Genomic DNA, 20622 nt, shown 5'->3' with positions numbered 1-20622 from the left:
AATATTGTGTTCCATTTGTAAAAAAATTTTATGTTGGTATGGTGGGGATAACTATCCTGATGCATGGTGAACGGGGGGGGGGGGCTTCAAAAATCAAAACAGCCTTTTCAACTGTACCTATAGGCCTTCATTGTTTTAATTATGAATTATTTTCCTTTTAAACAAACTGTTTGAGAGTTCAGAAAAAAGGCTGGTATTTGGTTTAGCTTTGAGATTAAACTCCCCTTTTTGTTATATCATAACAGCTAAATTTCTTTGTGTATATATATATATATATATATATATATATATATATATGTATATTCTGCTCAATGTCTGCTCAATTCTGCTCAATGTCATTACATATATATATCCAGTGAGTCAAGTAAATTCTTTATGAGACAGTACAAGCTTGTTTCATGCCATAAGCAATCATCAGCTTGTACTGTCTCATAAAGAATTTTTTTCTCGTTTTTAGCAGGGGTTTTTCAGAAACCGTCAATGGTGTTGATAAAAGTGCTCAACAAATGAGGAGCGTAATTTTAAGATTATATATATATACCCCCCCTTTTTTCTCCACAATTGTACCTGGCCACTCACTCAGCTCTCCAAGCCGTCCCGGTCACTGCTCCACCCCCTATGCTGAGCCGGAGAGGACTGTAGACTACCACATGCCTCCTCCGATACATGTGGAGTCGCCAGCTGCTGCTTTTCACCTGACAGTGAGGAGTTTCACCAAGGGGACATAGCATGTTGGAGGATCACACTATTTCCCCAGTTCCCCCTCCCCTCTGAGCAGGCGCCCCGACTGACCAGAGGAGGCGCTAGTGCAGTGACCAGGACACATACCCACATCTGGCTTCCCACCTGCAGACACGGCCAATTGTGACTGTAGGGATGCTCGACCAAGATGGAGGTAACACGGGGATTTGAACCACTGAGCCCCGTGTTGGTAAGCAATGAAATAGACCGCTACGCTACCCGGACATGTCATTATATTTTTGACAGTGTTAAGAATGTATTTTATTACAACATTCATTGCGATATCCACAAATCATTATATACCACGCACCGTATGAACATCAAGCCAAAGCACCACACACTGCATGTCATAACTGGAGGGATGTAGGTAAGAAGGGAACAGAGTAACTGACTCTCCCTCATCCATCTATCATCTCATCTAGTAGCTATCATACCATCTTTAGCCTAAAGGAGATGGAAAGAGGGGATGGCAGTTTTACAAAGGGGATTGCATCTCCTTGCATTCTCCCCCAAATCGACCCCTGATCTAATGTAGCATTTCACAATAAACGCCTCTTTTCAAGATTTGCTACGGCTCAAAGGCTTTTGGGGAATATTGTCCCATCAATATCATATCATGGTGTCCCTTCTCATCACTCATCCTGCAGGATCCTTTGTTTGAGTGTCAATTCAGCTTTGTCTGAATGATGATGACAACATAAAGTTGTTCATGTCTGCATTAGAAATATTGTCTTTAGTTTGTCCATGTGGACTTTAGTCATATTCACATAGCAGCCTTCAGACTTGTGGATGGAAAATGAAAATTCAAACATTTCTAACTTTTTAAACCCATCCTTGGGTTTGTTTAACTCCATAAACATTACAGACAAAAACAAGCCTTTTACAATCGGAAATACATGCTAAATGAATATTTATTTTGCATTCCCCAATTAGCGCAAGTTTGTATTTATAAAAACCTTTTGAGAATACCCGTCTCTCCATTTGTAACTGAGGTACCAGATTTGTAGTAGCTCTATTTTAACATATGCACCAAAATCACATCCATCCACCAAAGTAATGAAATTTAACTTACCATACCCGGTGTCTTGGAAATTACTCCATAATTTCCTCCCCACTTTGCATTATTTTGAGTAGTTTTAAATGGGTTAGTCTGACCCTTTAAAGTTTGTGCTATTAATCTCATTTTGGAAAGCGATTTTGATGCGTTTGATGGCATTTATCTGCAGTTGAGGTGGAAGTTTTTAATGAGTGTATATGAATATTAAGGATGCCTATGGTTATCCCAAGGGACAATTTAATCACTGGTTCATTATTTTGATACACATTGGGCATTTCATTGCTATTTACAGGCTGCCATTTTGAAGTTACCATAATTTACTTCCTGTACTAGTTATTATTATTATTATTATTGGTTGTGTAGTTACATTAATTGGCTTTCTTGTATTCACTATTTAATACTATTTAATACTTTTACTTCCAAAACCTTGCTCAAGTATAAGAAAATCGACTCATTCTGAATGAGTCCATCCTTTAAATTCACTGTGCAACCATTTTTTGCTCTTTTGGGATTGTCAATGGAAGCAGTGTTTCAGAATTTGTCTCACAAATTCAAGTGTGTTTGTGTAACTCATAATAAAAAATGGATGAATGATTCCTTGATAAAATGTGATGTAACCCACCCCTTTGTGATTAACAAATGATATGAAAAGCAAGTTTCACCGTGCAAATTGTTTGTGTTGACGCATTTTGCATTTTAGTCTAGATCTCTGTTATTTGTAAGTTCTGGCAGCATATTAGCACCCAGACTCCTTTATATAATGTGCAGACTGTGCAGATTCTCGGGGGCGGGCGGTTCAACCAGTCATGTTAACCACATTGTTTTCTGTTTTCAAGGACTGTGTAAACAGCTGAAATGCCGGGAGAGTGGAACGTGTTGAAGAAGAAACCGGAGGCCATGGTTGCTCCAGAGCCAACAGGGGCCAGCGCCTTGACCATTGCGCCGGCCCCTGTTGCTTCCACCTCTGCTGACAATGCCACGGAGCCGGTCAACAAGAATGACGCCTTCGACGAGATCAAGAACAAGTTCCTGAATGAAATCGACAAGATCCCACGTGAGTGTCCTGGGTACGGTCCCTGAGGGCCGCCGAGACAACGCCCGAATATGTCCAGATCCACCAGCTTTTACCGATGACACTCTTAATGCTGGTTTTTAGAAATTAGATCTCCTTCCTCCCTGCAGGCGTAGAGACGACCACATAATGTCTTAATTCTGTATTGATCACCAGCTACCCTTCTTAATGTCAGCGGAATCTAATTTTCACCCAATCTAATTGCTAGCATACCACCTCTTTCTTAATAAGTTTATCCCAGGCCATACTATCGAGTAGGGGGAGTAATTGGTTGGTAAAATGTCAAACCATTTTGTCATTTGCTTCTAAAGATGTGTGTGTGTGTGTGTGTGTGTGTGTGTGTGTGTGTGTGTGTTTTTTTTTACCTGCTTTTTCCCTCAGTGCCATCCTGGGCCATCATTGCTATTGCTGTGGTAGCTGCTTTACTCATTCTCACGTGCTGCTTCTGCATCATCAAGAAATGCTGCTGCAAAAAGAAGAAGAACAAGAAGGGCAAGAAAGGAAAGGGTGACATGGGGATGAAGAACATGAAAGGAGGAGAGGTATGTTCCATCGTGTCGGGCGGGTCATCTTATAGGACCTGATTCACACTTGAAACGTATTCGCTGATAATTTTCATACGAGTTGACCCTTTTCCACTAACAAGTTAAACCTGTGTTAAGAACTTATTATAAAACAATGGAGCTGCAATCTCCTGCTGATGTGCAAAACTCAGATGAAAGATAAAACGAGCTGATGCATTCAGGAGATGTACAATACTGATGAGTAGTAATCCCCAAGTCACTCAGTTTAGTCGACGAGGCATATAAAATGCATCTCAATACCAAATGGGAAAAAAGAACATGGCTTGTTTTTTTTAAACTGTTAGGCTGTAGATTATTATCACAGATTATCTAGCTTGTTGTCAGCTATCTAAACCCATCAGTGAAGTTTTCCAATACAATTAAATTGCATCCGATCACCACTGTATTTATTTATTTTTGTTATTCGATGTGTTTGTCGTAAATGTTTGTGTTGCTGTCTCACTTTTGCTCTGAGACTTGGGTGGAAAATGACATGAGTGTTGTCTATTCAACAAAACCGTTGTTGACCCAATGATTAAGTGCAATTATGGAAATGACTGATTTATTCAGTGCCTGTATTTCTTTTTTTTTCTATCTTCCTTTTTGGCCAATAAATTCCCAAAATGTATTGACAATGTAAGATTGCTGTTCATATGTGTACATGATATAAGAATTAGTGAAGTATATCGAGGGCAACTCCTCCAAAACTTACCATAACAAAACATTTAAATGTGACAATACTGGGTCATAATTGCAGGGATGATGTGAGCGTGTTAATAAGGTAGGTTTTCTGTGTCATTTTCCAACACGCCCTCAGTGTAGCTGACTGCATTTGCTGTGATTACCCTACTCTGGTGTCTGCTGTGAGATCAATCTCTTCCTTTCTCTCTGCTCTCCTCCTTCTTGCTTTGTGTTTCTATGTGTGCTCCGTGTATCTTGACTGTGGTGGACTTCTCTGCCTACGGTAGGTCTGATAGCACACGGCACCCCCCTCTGGCCGCTCTGTGTAAGCACAGACCAGGGCAGGGGGGCGAGGCTGGGTGGTCCGGGGCTGGGCTTGAAGGGATGGATTGCAATGATGACAATGAGTGCTATGGCTTCCTTAGTCTTGCAAGCTTAGGTGCTGCGGGTGCTTGAGGATCAATATGGGAGCGACTAAGCTGCTTCGCAAATCCACTTGAACTGATATGCCTCACTGACTGCCATGTCTTGAACATACAGAGGTTGCAATTTCGGCCAAAAAAAAAAACCAAAGACCTGAACAAGTGCAGATGGTTTGAAATGAACGTGAAAACTCATCTATGGTTTGAGCCTTTGAATGACGAGTGCACTGAGCGACTCACTAGAGATCACTAACATGCATGTGCAAAGGGTGACGTTGGATATTTGTCAAATCATGGATTCGAGCCTTTACCTTAATTGAGAACTTTGAGCATGTTTCCACCTTAATATTTCTGCAGCAATCATAGTCATGTCAATGACACAAGCATGTCGATAACACTCTATTAACAATTTCATTTGTCTACAATAGACTGGCTATTTGTTCGAAATTTCCCCTAAACCTGCGGTACCTACCTTCAGTCCACTGCAAACATGCTCAGAGTTCCATGACAGATAAAGCTGTTTGTATCTCTTGACAAAGACCAACATGTGCCCTTGCAGTAGGTACCATTGAATGGCCACAACTTGACTTGAGAGTAACTTTCCCAGATGACCCATACTGCTGACACGTTAGGCGATAGTCAATGACCCCCTTCTGTCCCTAAAGCAGTCAGTCGGGTGTCAATGAAGAGAAATGGTGGGCCAGGGTGTTTGCCCACTAATGTGCTCGACTGTAGCTGACCTATTTATCAAGTCAAAAACATAGGTTACATAAATAATTGGCTATAGTAACTTTATTAAGTAACGTCTTGTTGTTGGGCTCACACATCGCCCCATGGGGTTGATTTAAGGGCATTTAGTATACAGACGCATCATGGCTTTATTGTTGCACCCCACTGAAAGGTTTGGTAAAAACTGGGTTTTTTTTTCCCAATATAGCATGACATCCAGTGGATGTGTACTACATTTCACTTACAATACATCTCTCAATTACACTTTTTATGGGGCCTAAAGTTTTTTTGTGTTTTTATGGACATCAAATCATTACTTTATTTATCTACCTATCTTCTGAAATGACAAGATAATTAATTCACATGTTGCAATCCGAAAGAAGTGTTTTCTTGAATCCTGCATTGTGTGGCCTGGCATGCTTGAATGAAAAGCATATAGCGCATCATAAACAGAATGCACAAATAAATATATGGTGCGTGTTGTGAATGTGTGTGTGTGTGTGTGTGTGTGTGTGTGTGTGTTTGTGAGTAGTGTGAGGGATTGGGCACTTCTGCATGCACGAGTGCCTGCATGTAAGCAACAGTATGTTTGTGAGGGTGTGTGTGTGTGTTTATGTGTGATTGTGCGTGTGTGTGCGTGTGCCCTGTTCCTCTTCCAGCCCAGCAGTGAGTAGCTGGCCGCTCCAATCTCACGAAGACATCAATGTTATTTCAAGAAGACAGCCATAGGAAAGTAGGCCATGCTGAGATATTATCCAGCATTATAACTTTTTTAAGTTTACTTTGCCTATCTGGACAAATCACTCTCACTTGATTAGTCATGACTGTCTCAGAAAGAGATGAAAAAATGAAAATTTACTGGGTGTGATGTAAAAGAGAGGCAAGGCTTGCCTCATCACTGTCTTTGCTGTCTTTTCCAGTTAATTCCTGAATCTAGCCTGAGCATAGGATCGACACTCACAAGAGTCAATGATATAAAAGCCAGCAACGGTTTTACAATGTTTAGTAGATGTTGTGAAAGGAAATAAGAAATATGCATACTTCTGATCATGCATATAGAAAAGGGCTTTGCAAAATTTTTCATGCCGTGACCCACCTTTGGAAATACTTCTTGGCCTGAGATCGATCATTTTTGCTGTAAAATAAGCAATAGATTCTCAATATCTGTCAAACAGTATGATAATTATCAGTCTATATTGTTCATCAACACAGTATTCCACTTTTTAGTCTTCAGTCATGACATACCAGTAATCAAATGAAACAGACAAGGCATGTCGACATTAAACATTGTGTTTATTGTGGACATCCTGCAACCCGCTGGGGCCCCTGCTGTGACACAGAGATGTAAAACCATTCATACAGATAACGTCAAAGGCGAACTAGAAAATGCCTATTTGATTTATTTTAACAGGATGCTGTAGTGTAGTGCAAAATATTAAAGTGTAAAAAGTGATAAAGAACCAGCGTTTCAGTTATCAATCCATCATCCGTGTCCTGACTGGGTTTTTTTTTTTTTGCACTTTTGCCCTTGAGTATTTTGCACCAGGCTATAGCATCATGTTAAAATGAATTAAATAAGCAGTTTCTAGGGGCGTCTGGGTAGCATAGTGGTCTATCCCGTTGCCTACCAACACAGGGATCGCTGGATCGAATCCCCGTGTTACCTCCGGCTTGGTCAGGCATCCCTACAGACACAATTGGCCATGTCTGCGGGTGGGAAGCTGAAGGTGGGTGTGTGTCCTGGTCACTGCACTAGCGCCTCCTCTGGTTGGTCGGCCCACCTGTTCAGGGGGGAGGGGGAACAGGGGGGAATAGCGTGATCCCCCAACGCGCTACGTCCCACTGGTGAAACTCCTCACTGTCAGGTGAAAAGAAGCGGCTGGCGACTCCACATGTATCAGAGGAGGCATGTGGTGGTCTGCAGCCCTCCCTGGATCGGCAAAGGGGGTGGAGCAGCGATCGGGACAGCTCGGAAGAGTTGGGTAATTGGCTGGATACAATTGGGGAGAAAAAAAATTGAGAACCCCCCCCCCCCCAAAAAAAAAGCAGTTTCTACTTCGCCTTTGGATGTTGTCTATATGCATGTTGAAATGTGTGCAGATCTTTATATCTCCTCGCAACATGTGCTATTTTTTGAGATCGATGCACCTATACAATATCAATTAATCCATTGAGTTCATAAACTGCTGAATTCATTCATTAATTTGTCCTTTCAGCTAGTTACAATACCTCCTTCAAAATGCAAGTACAATACTAAAGCCGATCTGTGTGAACAGCACCACGGCTGTTCACAGATTAATAAAGATAGTGTCAAACATTGTTCTAACTCATCCTAGGAAGAGATTAGGAACAAACACTAACATTGTCTGTCTTCAAGTTAATCCGTGTGTTGAAATGCTTACTTTATCAGCTAGCACAGCGTGTCTTTATCAGAGGATTTCTGTGTTGGGTATTAGCAAGATTCAGAGCCAGAATGGTGTCGGGAGTTACTGTGACAGAAGGTTGATGACATCAACACATGCTTCATGTATTCAGATTTCATCAGCCTTTCTTCCTTGTCAAATTATCTTCGTGCTCTGGCAGATAATTCTACTAATGTCAATATTTTTCACCTGATTCAATATGTGTCACTATGAGATCTTGCAAGACGTTAACCGCCGATGAGGGGCTGGATCTGAGTACAAGGAACTTGTTTGGTTGAATCTAGGGGGATTATCTTCTACCTAGTTTCAAGCAAACACCTTTAGACACTACACGCTGTGGATAGTTATATTTATTCAAACCAGCATAATTGCCTGTCAGTGCTTCAAGATAATTTGACCGAACATATTCAGAGAAACCCTTCGAAATGTTTGGATAGAAAGTCCCCATCTTTTGTAGAACCTGGCCCTGTTTTAGCAGTGCAGTCAATCTCTAGACGAGACAGAGCGCCGGTTCTCTGAATAACCTGTGGTACTTTGAATTTTATTTACAGTGCATCCTTATTGACCGGTGTCATTTGTATCCCCCCCCCCCTTCTTTTCCTCTCTCCAGTCATTGTTTAATCCTCATGTTCTGTCCACTAAGTAGTAATGGACACACTAGTCACATTGATCCAGGCCATCTTTTGGATTTTACAACAACACAGCTTTAAAATCCATCCAAAGATACCCAATATATCTGATCTCCATCTCAGTTCTTCATAATGTCAGCAATGGTTTTTTTTTCCTTTGGATTTTTTCCCCCTTTTTCTCCCAATTGTATCTGGCCAATTACCCCACTCTTCTGAGCTGTTGCAGTCGCTGCTCCACCCCCTCTGCTGATCCGGGGAGGGCTGCAGACTACCACATGCCTCCTCTGATACATGTGGAGTCGCCAGCCGCTTCTTTTCACCTGACAGTGAGGAGTTTTGCCAGTGGGATGTAGAGCGTGGGAGGATCACGCTATTCCTCCCAGTTCCCCCGAACAGGCGCCCAGACCAACCAGAGATACAGCCAGTGCAGCGACCAGGACACATACACACATCTGACTTCCCACCCGCAGACACGGCCAGTTGTGTCATTAGGGATGCCCGACCAAGCCGCGGTAACATGGGGATTCGAACTAGCGATCCCCGTGTTGGTAGGCAACAGAGTAGACCTCTATGCTACCTGGATGCCTCCCATGTCAGCAACGTTTATGGTGAACAGTTGTCATATAAAACGGCTTATTTTGACCCAAACGGAACACAAAGGTAAAAAATAAAATGGATAAATGATGGATTGTTTTGAAATGGGGTACCACATGTCAAATTGGAAGGGACCTTCACCTCACTGAAGAACTGAACACTATTCATAGCAAAACAGCAAATGGTGTCACCCAAGAAATAGTGAAATCAAGTCAGGTTGCAACAGTGGTCATCGATGAACAGATTGCACTAGTTAATACCAGTGTAAGTGGGGGCGTGGGGTGGGTGGGGGTGAGTGGCAGGTTGGTGATGTAACTAACCCGACTGCTGCTGATGACCTGAGCTGAGGTTTGGTGTTTTATTCGGCATCTCAGCCCCGCATTTCAGAACTAATTCCTCTTACTCCTCCTTCGGCTGCTTTGCCCCCTCCCCCCTTTTCCTGTCATTACAGAAACAACAGGATGAGGACGATGACGAAGATGACGCTGAGACCGGGCTGACCGGGGATGAGAAGGAGGAAGAGGTGAAGGAGAAGGAGAAACTCGGGAAGCTCCAGTACTCCATCGACTACGACTTCCAGGAAAACAAGGCGAGCTTTGATGAACTGTCAACCCTCTGTCGGGTTACATAAGCAGCACATGAATTTCCTTTTCTCTATCTTTATGTAATGTTACCTCTGCCCTCCTTTTTCTTTTTTTTTCCGTGTTGGAAAAGAAATATCCGTTTTGTTCACGATGACCTTTATGATCGGGGGACACAATGATCGATTTCAAACACCTTCACTCCTCCGGTAACAAGAGTATTATATAACCGTAAAGTCAAATCGATCACAGCTTGTGAAATAGTGGGTGAAATATTGTGATGTGAAACGGTGAAAGGTGGCTCGGGGAAGATGAAAAGGTGTACTGTTCTCAAATGGACAAAGCTATGTTGACCTCCTTCTCTTTTCTAGCTGACCGTGGGCATCCTCCAAGCAGCGGATCTCCTCTCCATGGACAGTGGTGGCACGTCCGACCCCTATGTCAAGGTCTTCGTCCTCCCTGACAAGAAGAAGAAATTCGACACAAAGGTCCACAAGAAAACCCTCAATCCTGTTTTCAACGAGACCTTCATCTTCAAAGTAAGCGGGAACACGTCCTCGTCCTCCTCGCAGAGCGAACTGACAAGATGAAGTAAAATACTGCAGTGCTCCAATTGCCTTTCCTTTCTTTCCAATACCATTTCCAGTCTTTTATACGGACTTTTATTTGGGTAGGAAAGAGAAAGCCTCGCTCCAAAACAGAAGAAAAAAAGAAGAAAGAAGTTATCTCTAGGTCACAGGAAGACAAATTACAGTCTCAATTCCACATTGATAAATGTGTGCGGCAATTCAGATCCATTCAGAAAAAAAATCCCGAACACACTCATCACGATGGAGTGAGAAAAAAATCGAGAAAAGAATAGGCAGAAAGTTAAGTAAAAATCCATCAGAAACCCAACCACATGATGGATGAAAGTCCAGGATCCATAAATTTGAGATAGGGTTCCCAAACTTACAATGTCTGTAATGTGCAGGTGAGGTATTACAGAGGTGTCCCTTCGGTAAGAATTGTGTTTCAGGTTGTAATGGTAGAGACCTAGTCACTAGTCTGTAGTGTTTATGCTTCTATTTGGGGTTTTTTGGATTTCCCCCCCTTTATCTCCCCAATTGTATCTGGCCAATTACCCCACTCTTTCAAGCCATCCCGGTCGCTGCTCCACCCCCTCTGCCGATCCAGGGAGGGCTGCAGACTACCACATGCCTCCTTCGATACATGTGGAGTCACCAGCCGCTTCTTTTCACCTGACAGTGAGGAGTTTCACCAGGGGGACATAGCATGTGGAAGGATCACGCTATTCCCCCCAGTTCCCCCTCCCCCCTGAACAGGCGCCCCGACTGACCAGAGGAGGTGCTAGTGCAGCGACCAGGACACATACCCACATCTGGCTTCCCTCCTGCGGACATGGCTAATTGTGTCTGTAGAGACACCCGACCAAGCCAGAGGTAACACGGGGATTCAAACCAAAGATTCCTGTGTTGGTAGGCAACGGAATAGACCGGTACACTACCCGGACGCAGGGAATTTTGTTAGAGGAGAAAGCCACCTCTGCTCCTCTTGTAAATAGTGTTACCTTTTCAAAGGCAGGTTGCCTTTGCTGAAAGTGCACTTCATCAAGGTGGACACTAGACTCCCACCTCTGCCTGTGCTGCAAGCAATATATTCTTTAATTTGGATAAATGATTCATTTTTTCCCCCATTATTTATTCATAGCAATGTCTGGAGTGTGTTGTAAAGAATATTTCAAGCCTTGTTTGGCTTCACCAAGTTTGGTTTGAATGATAAAAATACTGTTGAGTGAAAGCAAAAGGTGTTAATAATATGAAGGGTTGGTGTTTTTTTTTTCAGATTCCTTTCCAAGAGATGGGTGGGAAGACGCTGGTCATGTCAGTATATGACTTTGATCGCTTCTCAAAACATGACATCATCGGGGAGATTAAATTCCCAATGAACACCCTTGATCTGGCAAAGCCAATCGAGGAATGGCGGGACCTGGACAGTGCGGATCAAGAGGAGGTACGAGACATACTGTCTAAATAGACGGATAGATTTATCCATTGTGCTACATGATTTTTAAAAAAAAAATTTTTTGGCTTGACCGTATACTTTGTCATATTTAGTTCAATTAGGTAGGTAGATAAATAGATAGATAGATAGATAGATAGATAGATAGATAGATAGATAGATAGATAGATAGATAGATAGATAGATAGATAGATAGATAGATAGATAGATAGATAGATAGATAGATAGATAGATAGATAGATAGATAGATAGATAGATAGATAGATAGATAGATAGATAGATAGATAGATAGATAGATAGATAGATAGATAGATAGATAGATAGATAGATAGATAGATAGTATCTGTATTTATATAACCATGACACACAAGTGAATGCTCAAAAATCTGTGTTTCAGAACACTCTCAGTCTTGTCAGTCCCTGTGTGATCGTTACAACAGGATGATACTTTTGTATCGTGGACATTCTTTAATACTCATTAGAGAATAAAGTCTGCCAAATGTATAATTTACAGATAGCCTTCTCCCGCATAGAGTGACTCCATAGATCATTTGGTGACATAGTGCAATGACACAATAGTTTGATCACACAACTAGTGTACATGACCAGATCTGTCAGGATGAGTAAAAGGTTGCAGCTGGAGTTATTAATTGATGGGGCCTAAAGGGATGAAGGACAAAGGAAGGACGAGCTTTTGTTCTCTTGCCAATGATATGACTTTATCTGCACCATTGTTGAGGTTTAGGCTGCACCAGTGAACCCAACATGTTCAACTTGAGAGATACTCAATAATTAGCTTATTTGGCTAGATGGTCTCATGCCTTATATAATGTTATTTGCTTTTTCCCAGCTATCTAGTTTATATAGGGAATGGATGTATATTTATTAAAATCATCTCACGTGACTACCCTTTAACGTCCTTTTCACTAACATCCTACATGCAGCCAGAGAAGCTGGGAGACATTTGCATCTCTCTACGCTATGTGCCCACTGCTGGCAAACTCACCATCTGTATTCTGGAAGCTAAGAACCTGAAGAAAATGGATGTGGGTGGACTGTCAGGTATGAAAGCAGTGAAGTGTCAGGGAAGCAGGACATACATCACAACATCCAGTTTGCCTTTCTTACAGAATATGGCTTTGCACTAGCTGGCACAGTTACATTACATTGATTCATGTGGAACCTACCCCGACATGGGAGCACTATAAACTTATTATATATGGATGTATATGGATGTGCAGTTTTTACCATGTGTGTGGGATCATGCTCTATTTCACAAGTCAGTCATTAAAAAGCAAAATGGTTGATCACCTAGGGTATTGTAATGTGGATTTTGGATGCATCATGGATGCAACATGAATCTGCAGTGCACTGCAGTATACATAGAAAACACACACACACACAGCCTTTTGGTCTGTCCTCTACTCACGTTGTTGACGCTGCAGTACACAGCATGCAGCGCCCTCATACTCCCTTTGGCTACAGCGTTGGCTCCATCTGTTGGTGCATGTCAGCATTACAACTAAATGGAACATGCAAATGATGACACATGCGTTTCATCACCTGGATGATAAGATGTGCTGTAGGTATAATACATCTCTTTTTCGTCCTGTTTCCAGATCCATATGTGAAAATTAACCTGCTGCAGAATGGCAAGAGGCTGAAGAAGAAGAAGACAACAGTGAAGAAGAACACTTTGAATCCTTACTACAATGAGTCCTTCAGCTTTGAAATCCCTCTTGAGCAAATGCAGGTAAAGACCCATTCAGATTTAGACTCCTCCAATTAAAGCTTATAAAATTATCTTTGTGACATTGCTAAAAATTCTTCCTTTCCTTCTCCAAGAAAATCCAAGCAGTTATCACAGTGCTGGATTACGACAAAATCGGCAAGAACGATGCCATTGGGAAGATCTGGGTGGGGAGCAAGTCCACGGGGGCCGGGCTGAAGCATTGGTCTGACATGCTGGCAAACCCCCGTCGCCCCATCGCCCAGTGGCATCCACTGCAGCCAGAGGAGGAGGTAGACGCCGCCCTCGCAGCCCTGACTGCCAAAAAGTAAACTGCCACCGGTACAAGTCATTTCCCTTTACCTTTCCACGCATTTTCTGTCATCACCCCAGGCCCCTCACGTCATGTTAATACTTAAAAAGAAAACGCCAACAGATCTATCAACTCTATTCCCTCCTTGTTTCACCTCCCCCCCACCGCCATGCAAAAGATACATTGATAACACGTGACATGATGGGAGAGAAAAAAAGTGTTTAAATAGGCCTCATGTTGTACTCAATCAAGTCATTGAATAATAGAAGACAAGTCACAGGATGGACAGATACTCCGTTGATTTCCTTTAAGATATATTTTTGTATTGGTGTTGCGGTTACATTGTTCAGAATATACAGAGTAGACTATGAGGAATGGAAGTACGATGTGGGCGTCTGGTGATAGAAGGGATGAAACATACGTTCACTCACATTGTTCTTCTCACTCCAACCCTTTAGTGATACTGTTTGCTTAGAGTAACGCTTAATAATATAATGCTTTATACTGCCATATGATAGAGAAATAACACAAGCAGGTCCATTCCTTTGGGTGCACCATTGTGTGCACCCCGTTTCACACCTGCCAATTTGTCATTCTAGATGATCCTGTTAGTTTGAAGTACATTCCTATAGAGTTGGGTGACACATAGAGATACTAGGCACAGCTCCTGTCACCCACAAACACACTGCCTCTTTTCATTAGTTAATCTGCCATCCATATTCTCAGGAAAACTGAGAGAAAACTGAAACTCCATGCCTTTTTTTCTAAACGGGTTGTTTTTCAAATGCTCCACTTGACAAGAAAAAAAAAGAGAGAGAATACATGTTTGATTCAAAATCTTGACCAGTTTTCAGTGATCAGATGTTCGTTCATGAATTGTATAAGTTCATCCGTGAGATGTCATACTGTACAAGGGAAGGAAGTCGGTCCATTTTCCAAATGAATGGTCGTCCATGAGAGGAATGGCAATACTAACTGTATAAAAAAAGGCTGTGGCTGTCATCACGGTCCACAGTCATAAAAGACAGTGAGGTTGTATAACACAGAGAATACTAAAGAGACTGGTTCCAACCACCAATGACATGATATTTACACAGTGTTGTGTACTGCCTGCAATCTACCCCCCCCTCCAATGCCTCTGATAATATATCTCACTTGTTCAGTCCTACTGCCATTAGTCATGGACTCACAACAAGGGTATTACTTCAAAGGAATCCCTGTAACCGTCTTATAGTCATAAAGGAGACAAGCCTTCCAAGTAACAAAATAAGCAATTCTCAACTACCAGGGACGCCTTCCAATTAGTGGTGTTGTTCTCTTCATTTCTTTTCCTCCTCTATTTGGTATTTTTGATTTATATTTATTTAACTTCAAACACTTTTATTCCTCAAGCACTTTAAATTCAATTGTTATGTTTGGCTACTCTCAATAAAACAGAGCTTTAATCGTTTATTTTCGGAATATTCGGTGATGTGGAAAAACAAGGGAGAGAGAGTGAGAGAAGAGCGCAAGAGTGCATTTTGTGGATGCTTTTGTTTGTTTTTTGTTGTTTTGTTATTGGCTTTTTTTAAAATTATTATTAGTATATCCTTCTCCTTTGACTGCAAGGATATGATCTGGAAGAAGACACTGATCCATGTGTGTTTTGTACAGATTACCAAACTGCTGAACTTAATTGCACTACTGGGTATCAATCACTCTATTCTGTGGTAATTCACTCTTCTTTGATCTATGTAGTTTTTGTGATGAAATGTGAGATTCAAATTGTGACATGCCGGACAAGTCGCCTCATATTGGGAAAAAGTGATACAGAGACATGTTTCAGTCCAGTGCTGCTCACAAATGTCTTCATAGAATGTAATTGAATCAGGGCAGATTTGTGAACTTTACATTCACCCGTAATTGTGGCTCTGAGATATTTCAGGACAAACTTAATCTTGGAATTAGACACTGAAAGTACAGTTTCTTCACGTGGCCAAAGTCTCAAAGTCTGTGTATTTTGGCTCCTGTAAGATAGCCAATTGGATTGATAAAATTGGTGCCTGCCCTAAAGGCATCATGGGATAGTGTCACAGAGTTTAACAACAAAACTACTACTTGACCGTGTGCAAGAAAGTGCAACGTTAATGTACATCAAAGTGCAGTCAAACATTTGAACGGTTTCACACTTTCTAGAAGTGTTCTTTTTTAAATTTTGTGAATGTTGGCTACTTTATCTTTTTTATGTTGTGGTTGTTGGCGATTTCATCTCTTATTGTTTTTATTTTTTTCCGTCAAACATTTAACATGTTGTGTTTTTCATTTGGTATAATCTGTTCTTTCTTCCATTGATAAAGCATCACTAAAGAAAAGACGACATGCAAGCAATCAAGCAACCCATTGGTGTGTAGTTTTGCCTATTATACATAGTTCATACATGTTGATAATGCATGTTTATACAAAAATACTGTACATAAGAGCATGTTTTAGCAACAAAGCAAAAATATCTTGTGTATGTAAATGGGTGTCATCTGTCATTTTAATAACACGGCAAAAGAAAAAAGATGCACTGTATATTTTCTAAAGGAAACAAATATGCATTTATTTTCCATGAGGGTCATTGGAGAGAATGTCATTAAAACATTAGAGTACTATTACTAATAAGAAACCTTTCACGCCTGAAATTCTCAAGCAAGTGTGTCGTCCAGTACTGTGTGTGAGTTCATGTAGAATGAAAATGTAGCCGCATGCTTGCTATCTAACTCCTTGTTATCCAAAACTTCAGTTTGAACTTTACCTTTTTTTTCTACCTTAAATTTTGTTTAATATTTTATCTCATTGCCAATATTTTCTATATTTTCTTTTTTTTTTCAAATATCTGTCTTTCATGATTGCCATTATTATTCTGTTTTGTTATTATTGCCAATTCTTTTTCTTTGTTTTTTTTTTAACATTTCTTAGATTGGGGGTAAGCCAAGGATGTAAGCTGACAACTCTCTGTTTTGGCATACAATAGTGCTGGGCATTCCCTCAAAAGAAAATTAAATATTCTGGGGTAAAAAATCTTCTAGGATATAAAGTATATATGCAGTATGTATTGGTGGATTGTAGGAGAGGTATTAGTGAACATGTCAATGCTGAGATGGGGACAATATGAAGACTATACCTTCATATAAAATGCCGTTGGTCCAGAACAGACCAGAGCTGAATTATCTCACTTCAATGTACAATAATGGCTTGGGATCCCTGCTATTTCTCTCTCTTTAGTTGAAGTTTTTTTTAAATTGTGGTTTCTATTGAATTACCCAACACCCTTCACAACTGTGTCTCTTGTACTAGGTTTATTATATGATACGTGTATGTGTATACAGATAGATGAGTAAGATAAAACTAAAGCCATAAAACTCAAGCACTAACTCTTCAGAGCTCAGCTGAGTAGCTAGAGTTGATTAATGAAAATAAAAAAAATAAATAAAAATACATGAACAAATAAAATGTCGTCATTTTCCTAGACCAGTGTTTCTCTTCTACATTCCTTTCAGAGGTCTTTGTTCATCAAGAGGGTAAAATGCATTCTTCTGTAAAGTGTGAGAGCTCTCAGAGCAGTTGTGAGTTTAGCGGGGTGAATGTGTGTTTTTTCTACTTTTGACGCCGTTGATGTCCTTGTTTCATAGAGGTAGCTGATTTTACAGTGTTGTGGTTTGTATTGTATATGCCTTTTTTGTATAGTACAATATATATATATATATATATATATATATGTGTGTGTGTGTATATATATATATATATATATATATATGTGTGTGTATATATATATATATACACTACCGTTCAAAAGTTTGGGATCACCCAAACAATTTCGTGTTTTCCATGAAAAGTCACACTTATTCACCACCATATGTTGTGAAATGAATAGAAAATAGAGTCAAGACATTGACAAGGTTAGAAATAATGATTTGTATTTGAAATAAGATTTTTTTTACATCAAACTTTGCTTTCGTCAAAGAATCCTCCATTTGCAGCAATTACAGCATTGCAGACCTTTGGCATTCTAGCTGTTAATTTGTTGAGGTAATCTGGAGAAATTGCACCCCACGCTTCCAGAAGCAGCTCCCACAAGTTGGATTGGTTGGATGGGCACTTCTTTGAGCAGATTGAGTTTCTGGAGCATCACATTTGTGGGGTCAATTAAACGCTCAAAATGGCCAGAAAAAGAGAACTTTCATCTGAAACTCGACAGTCTATTCTTGTTCTTAGAAATGAAGGCTATTCCATGCGAGAAATTGCTAAGAAATTGAAGATTTCCTACACCGGTGTGTACTACTCCCTTCAGAGGACAGCACAAACAGGCTCTAACAGGTACTATTTAATGAAGATGCCAGTTGGGGACCTGTGAGGCGTCTGTTTCTCAAACTAGAGACTCTAATGTACTTATCTTCTTGCTCAGTTGTGCAACGCGGCCTCCCACTTCTTTTTCTACTCTGGTTAGAGCCTGTTTGTGCTGTCCTCTGAAGGGAGTAGTACACACCGGTGTAGGAAATCTTCAATTTCTTAGCAATTTCTCGCATGGAATAGCCTTCATTTCTAAGAACAAGAATAGACTGTCGAGTTTCAGATGAAAGTTCTCTTTTTCTGGCCATTTTGAGCGTTTAATTGACCCCACAAATGTGATGCTCCAGAAACTCAATCTGCTCAAAGAAGTGCCCATCCAACCAATCCAACTTGTGGGAGCTGCTTCTGGAAGCGTGGGGTGCAATTTCTCCAGATTACCTCAACAAATTAACAGCTAGAATGCCAAAGGTCTGCAATGCTGTAATTGCTGCAAATGGAGGATTCTTTGACGAAAGCAAAGTTTGATGTAAAAAAAATCTTATTTCAAATACAAATCATTATTTCTAACCTTGTCAATGTCTTGACTCTATTTTCTATTCATTTCACAACATATGGTGGTGAATAAGTGTGACTTTTCATGGAAAACACGAAATTGTTTGGGTGATCCCAAACTTTTGAACGGTAGTGTATATATATGTATACTGTTAAGACAGTTTGTTCTACTCCAGGGCTGAGTGCAATTTATGAGCTAAACTGGATCACTTGTTAAGTTTCTCTTGACTCCTATAGCAGTAGAATGTACCAGTATCTACTAAACTTGTATCTATTATATGAACATATATATCATATCATTACTATTTAATTTAATAGAGTTTATGGCATCTACAATGGCTTTTGTTGGTTCTTGTGATTTTAGCAAATGACTCAAGGACCAAATTGTTGAGTTAAGAAAATATTAAAGAGGTTAATGGAAACTTAACAGTGCCATCCATGTTTGAATCCTGGACCCCTCCCATAGAACTATGCATAGATTTTTTTTTTTAATCTCTCAATCATGTGGCCAGAATAACAATTTTGGACACTTGCCACATTATTGGTCAACATTATGCTGTGCACATATGTATTTTGGTTTACTTGATCTGAGGTAAACTTTGGACTGCCATTTTAGCGCTGGCAACAATATTCAAACTACTATGCTGCCTGATGCCACAGCAGGCGAGCAGGCAGTAAACCTGTTTGATGCAATATTTCAAAAGAATCGCTGATCTTTTACTCAGTGCTCCCATCAATCCTGTTGTTTTTGACCAACCAATGCACTGAGGAATAATTCTACTCTAAAGATTTCAGTGCGTTTCAAAGATACTGCCAGTACCCATGCAACAATTACAATTGCTTGTATCATCAGCATTCTGTTTGAATCTACAAAGCCAAAATAACAAAAGTTTTATGCAGAAGCAAACAGGACAGATGATGAGACAAATGTAATTACAAAAATATATAGCACATTTAAAAAATTTTATTCAATGCTTTGTCACTGCCCAGGTTACTGCAATCATGCATGACCACTGGACAGTTCAGTTCTATGGGGGACAGAGACTGAGAACTGTGTGCGTGTGTGTATGCGTGCACGTGTGTGTGTGTGTGTGTGTGTGTGTGTGTGTGTGTGTGTGTGTGTGTGTGTGTGTGTGTGTGTGTGTGTGTGTGTGTGTGTGTGTGTTTTGAATAGATTAAGCATAGGCCCTTTAGCAGACATGGTGCAAGAACACAGCACTAGAAGATTATATATAACTACTATTTACTGTACATGTCTGCATGCATGGCACTCATAACTCATTATTAAATATACATTTGTGTGGGTATGATTGAGATAAACAATCTTATTTATCTTTTAAAAATGATGATTATATCTATACTCTCATAATATTAACTCCAAGTATCTGATAGCTATGTAGATGTACCTTATGCATCTGGAACTGTGCAGAGGTGGTTTTAAAGCACCACTCACATGGCAAACAATGGTTTTTCTTTTGTTTGTTTGTTGGTTTTTGTGATTTTTTTTCCTTTTAATTAATGATGGGATTTAAAAAGGGAAACCATCCAAAGCTAAGTGGATCATTTACCATCATGTCACAATGTGTTGAAAGCCTCCCAGCTGGTAAGGACACCTCTTGGAAACATGTTGTCTCTGTCTCCTCTATTGCTCACTATATTACATCTTTGTATTCTTGTGCATATGTGTAATCATGTCCTCATTTTGGTTAAGTATTGTGTATGTATATTTATATATATATATATGTGTATATCTACTGTCAACATGTAGAAACTGCATTAGAGTCAATAGAAGATATTTCTGAAAGTTTCCTTTTTGCTTTCACCTTTTTTCGGTTTCTGTCTTTTGTCTCATCTACGCGTGTGGCCAGTTACCGTCCCCACCATTGGTGTCATTGTGAATATGCTGAACTGAGCGCAGGCTCACAGACCCGTCCGTTGAATCTGCTGTTTCTGAGTGTATAGAATGCCGGCCTCCATGTTTACAAGGACATACTGTATACTGCCAAACATGCAGGACTGTACCAAACCTCCCTCTTGAGCTCTTAGTCCTTCACCTCGCCATCTCCCGTGCTGCTGTGCTCTAACGGCTCTCGTTTAGTTTTCTCTTCGTTTCCTTTCGCTTTCTTTCCTCTTTCAACTCGTTATCTTTTTAAACATTGGAGGACAATGAGGTTGTGTCCTCCGGCTGTGTTTCTTCGTGTCT

The 20622-nt window shown here is 40.5% G+C and overlaps 1 protein-coding gene across 1 annotated transcript; it reads left to right on the top strand.

Moving 5' to 3' along the window:
• The first annotated feature begins 1797 nt into the window (after positions 1-1797).
• On the top strand, positions 1798-14297 carry LOC130107428 (synaptotagmin-2-like). The gene is made up of 9 exons (XM_056274033.1): positions 1798-1821; positions 2684-2852; positions 3252-3412; positions 9363-9500; positions 9864-10031; positions 11338-11505; positions 12459-12576; positions 13134-13267; positions 13360-14297. The coding sequence occupies exons 1-9, from the start codon at positions 1798-1800 to the stop codon at positions 13573-13575; spliced, it is 1296 nt and encodes a 431-aa protein (XP_056130008.1). The 3' UTR covers positions 13576-14297.
• Positions 14298-20622: the final 6325 nt, after the last annotated feature.

The sequence above is a fragment of the Lampris incognitus genome, chromosome 2 (genome assembly GCF_029633865.1).
Source record: "Lampris incognitus isolate fLamInc1 chromosome 2, fLamInc1.hap2, whole genome shotgun sequence".
NCBI lineage: Eukaryota > Metazoa > Chordata > Actinopteri > Lampriformes > Lampridae > Lampris > Lampris incognitus.
Note: the sequence above shows the minus strand (reverse complement) of the source record. Positions and strands in the feature narration are given on the sequence as shown.

Excerpts from the sequence above, each read along its gene's own strand:
- LOC130107428 (XM_056274033.1), top strand. The coding sequence starts at position 1,798 with ATGAAATTTAACTTACCATACCCG. Across the intron at positions 9,501-9,863 it reads ACGACTTCCAGGAAAACAAG|CTGACCGTGGGCATCCTCCA; the intron begins GCGAGCTTTGAT and ends TCTCTTTTCTAG. Across the intron at positions 10,032-11,337 it reads ACGAGACCTTCATCTTCAAA|ATTCCTTTCCAAGAGATGGG; the intron begins GTAAGCGGGAAC and ends TTTTTTTTTCAG.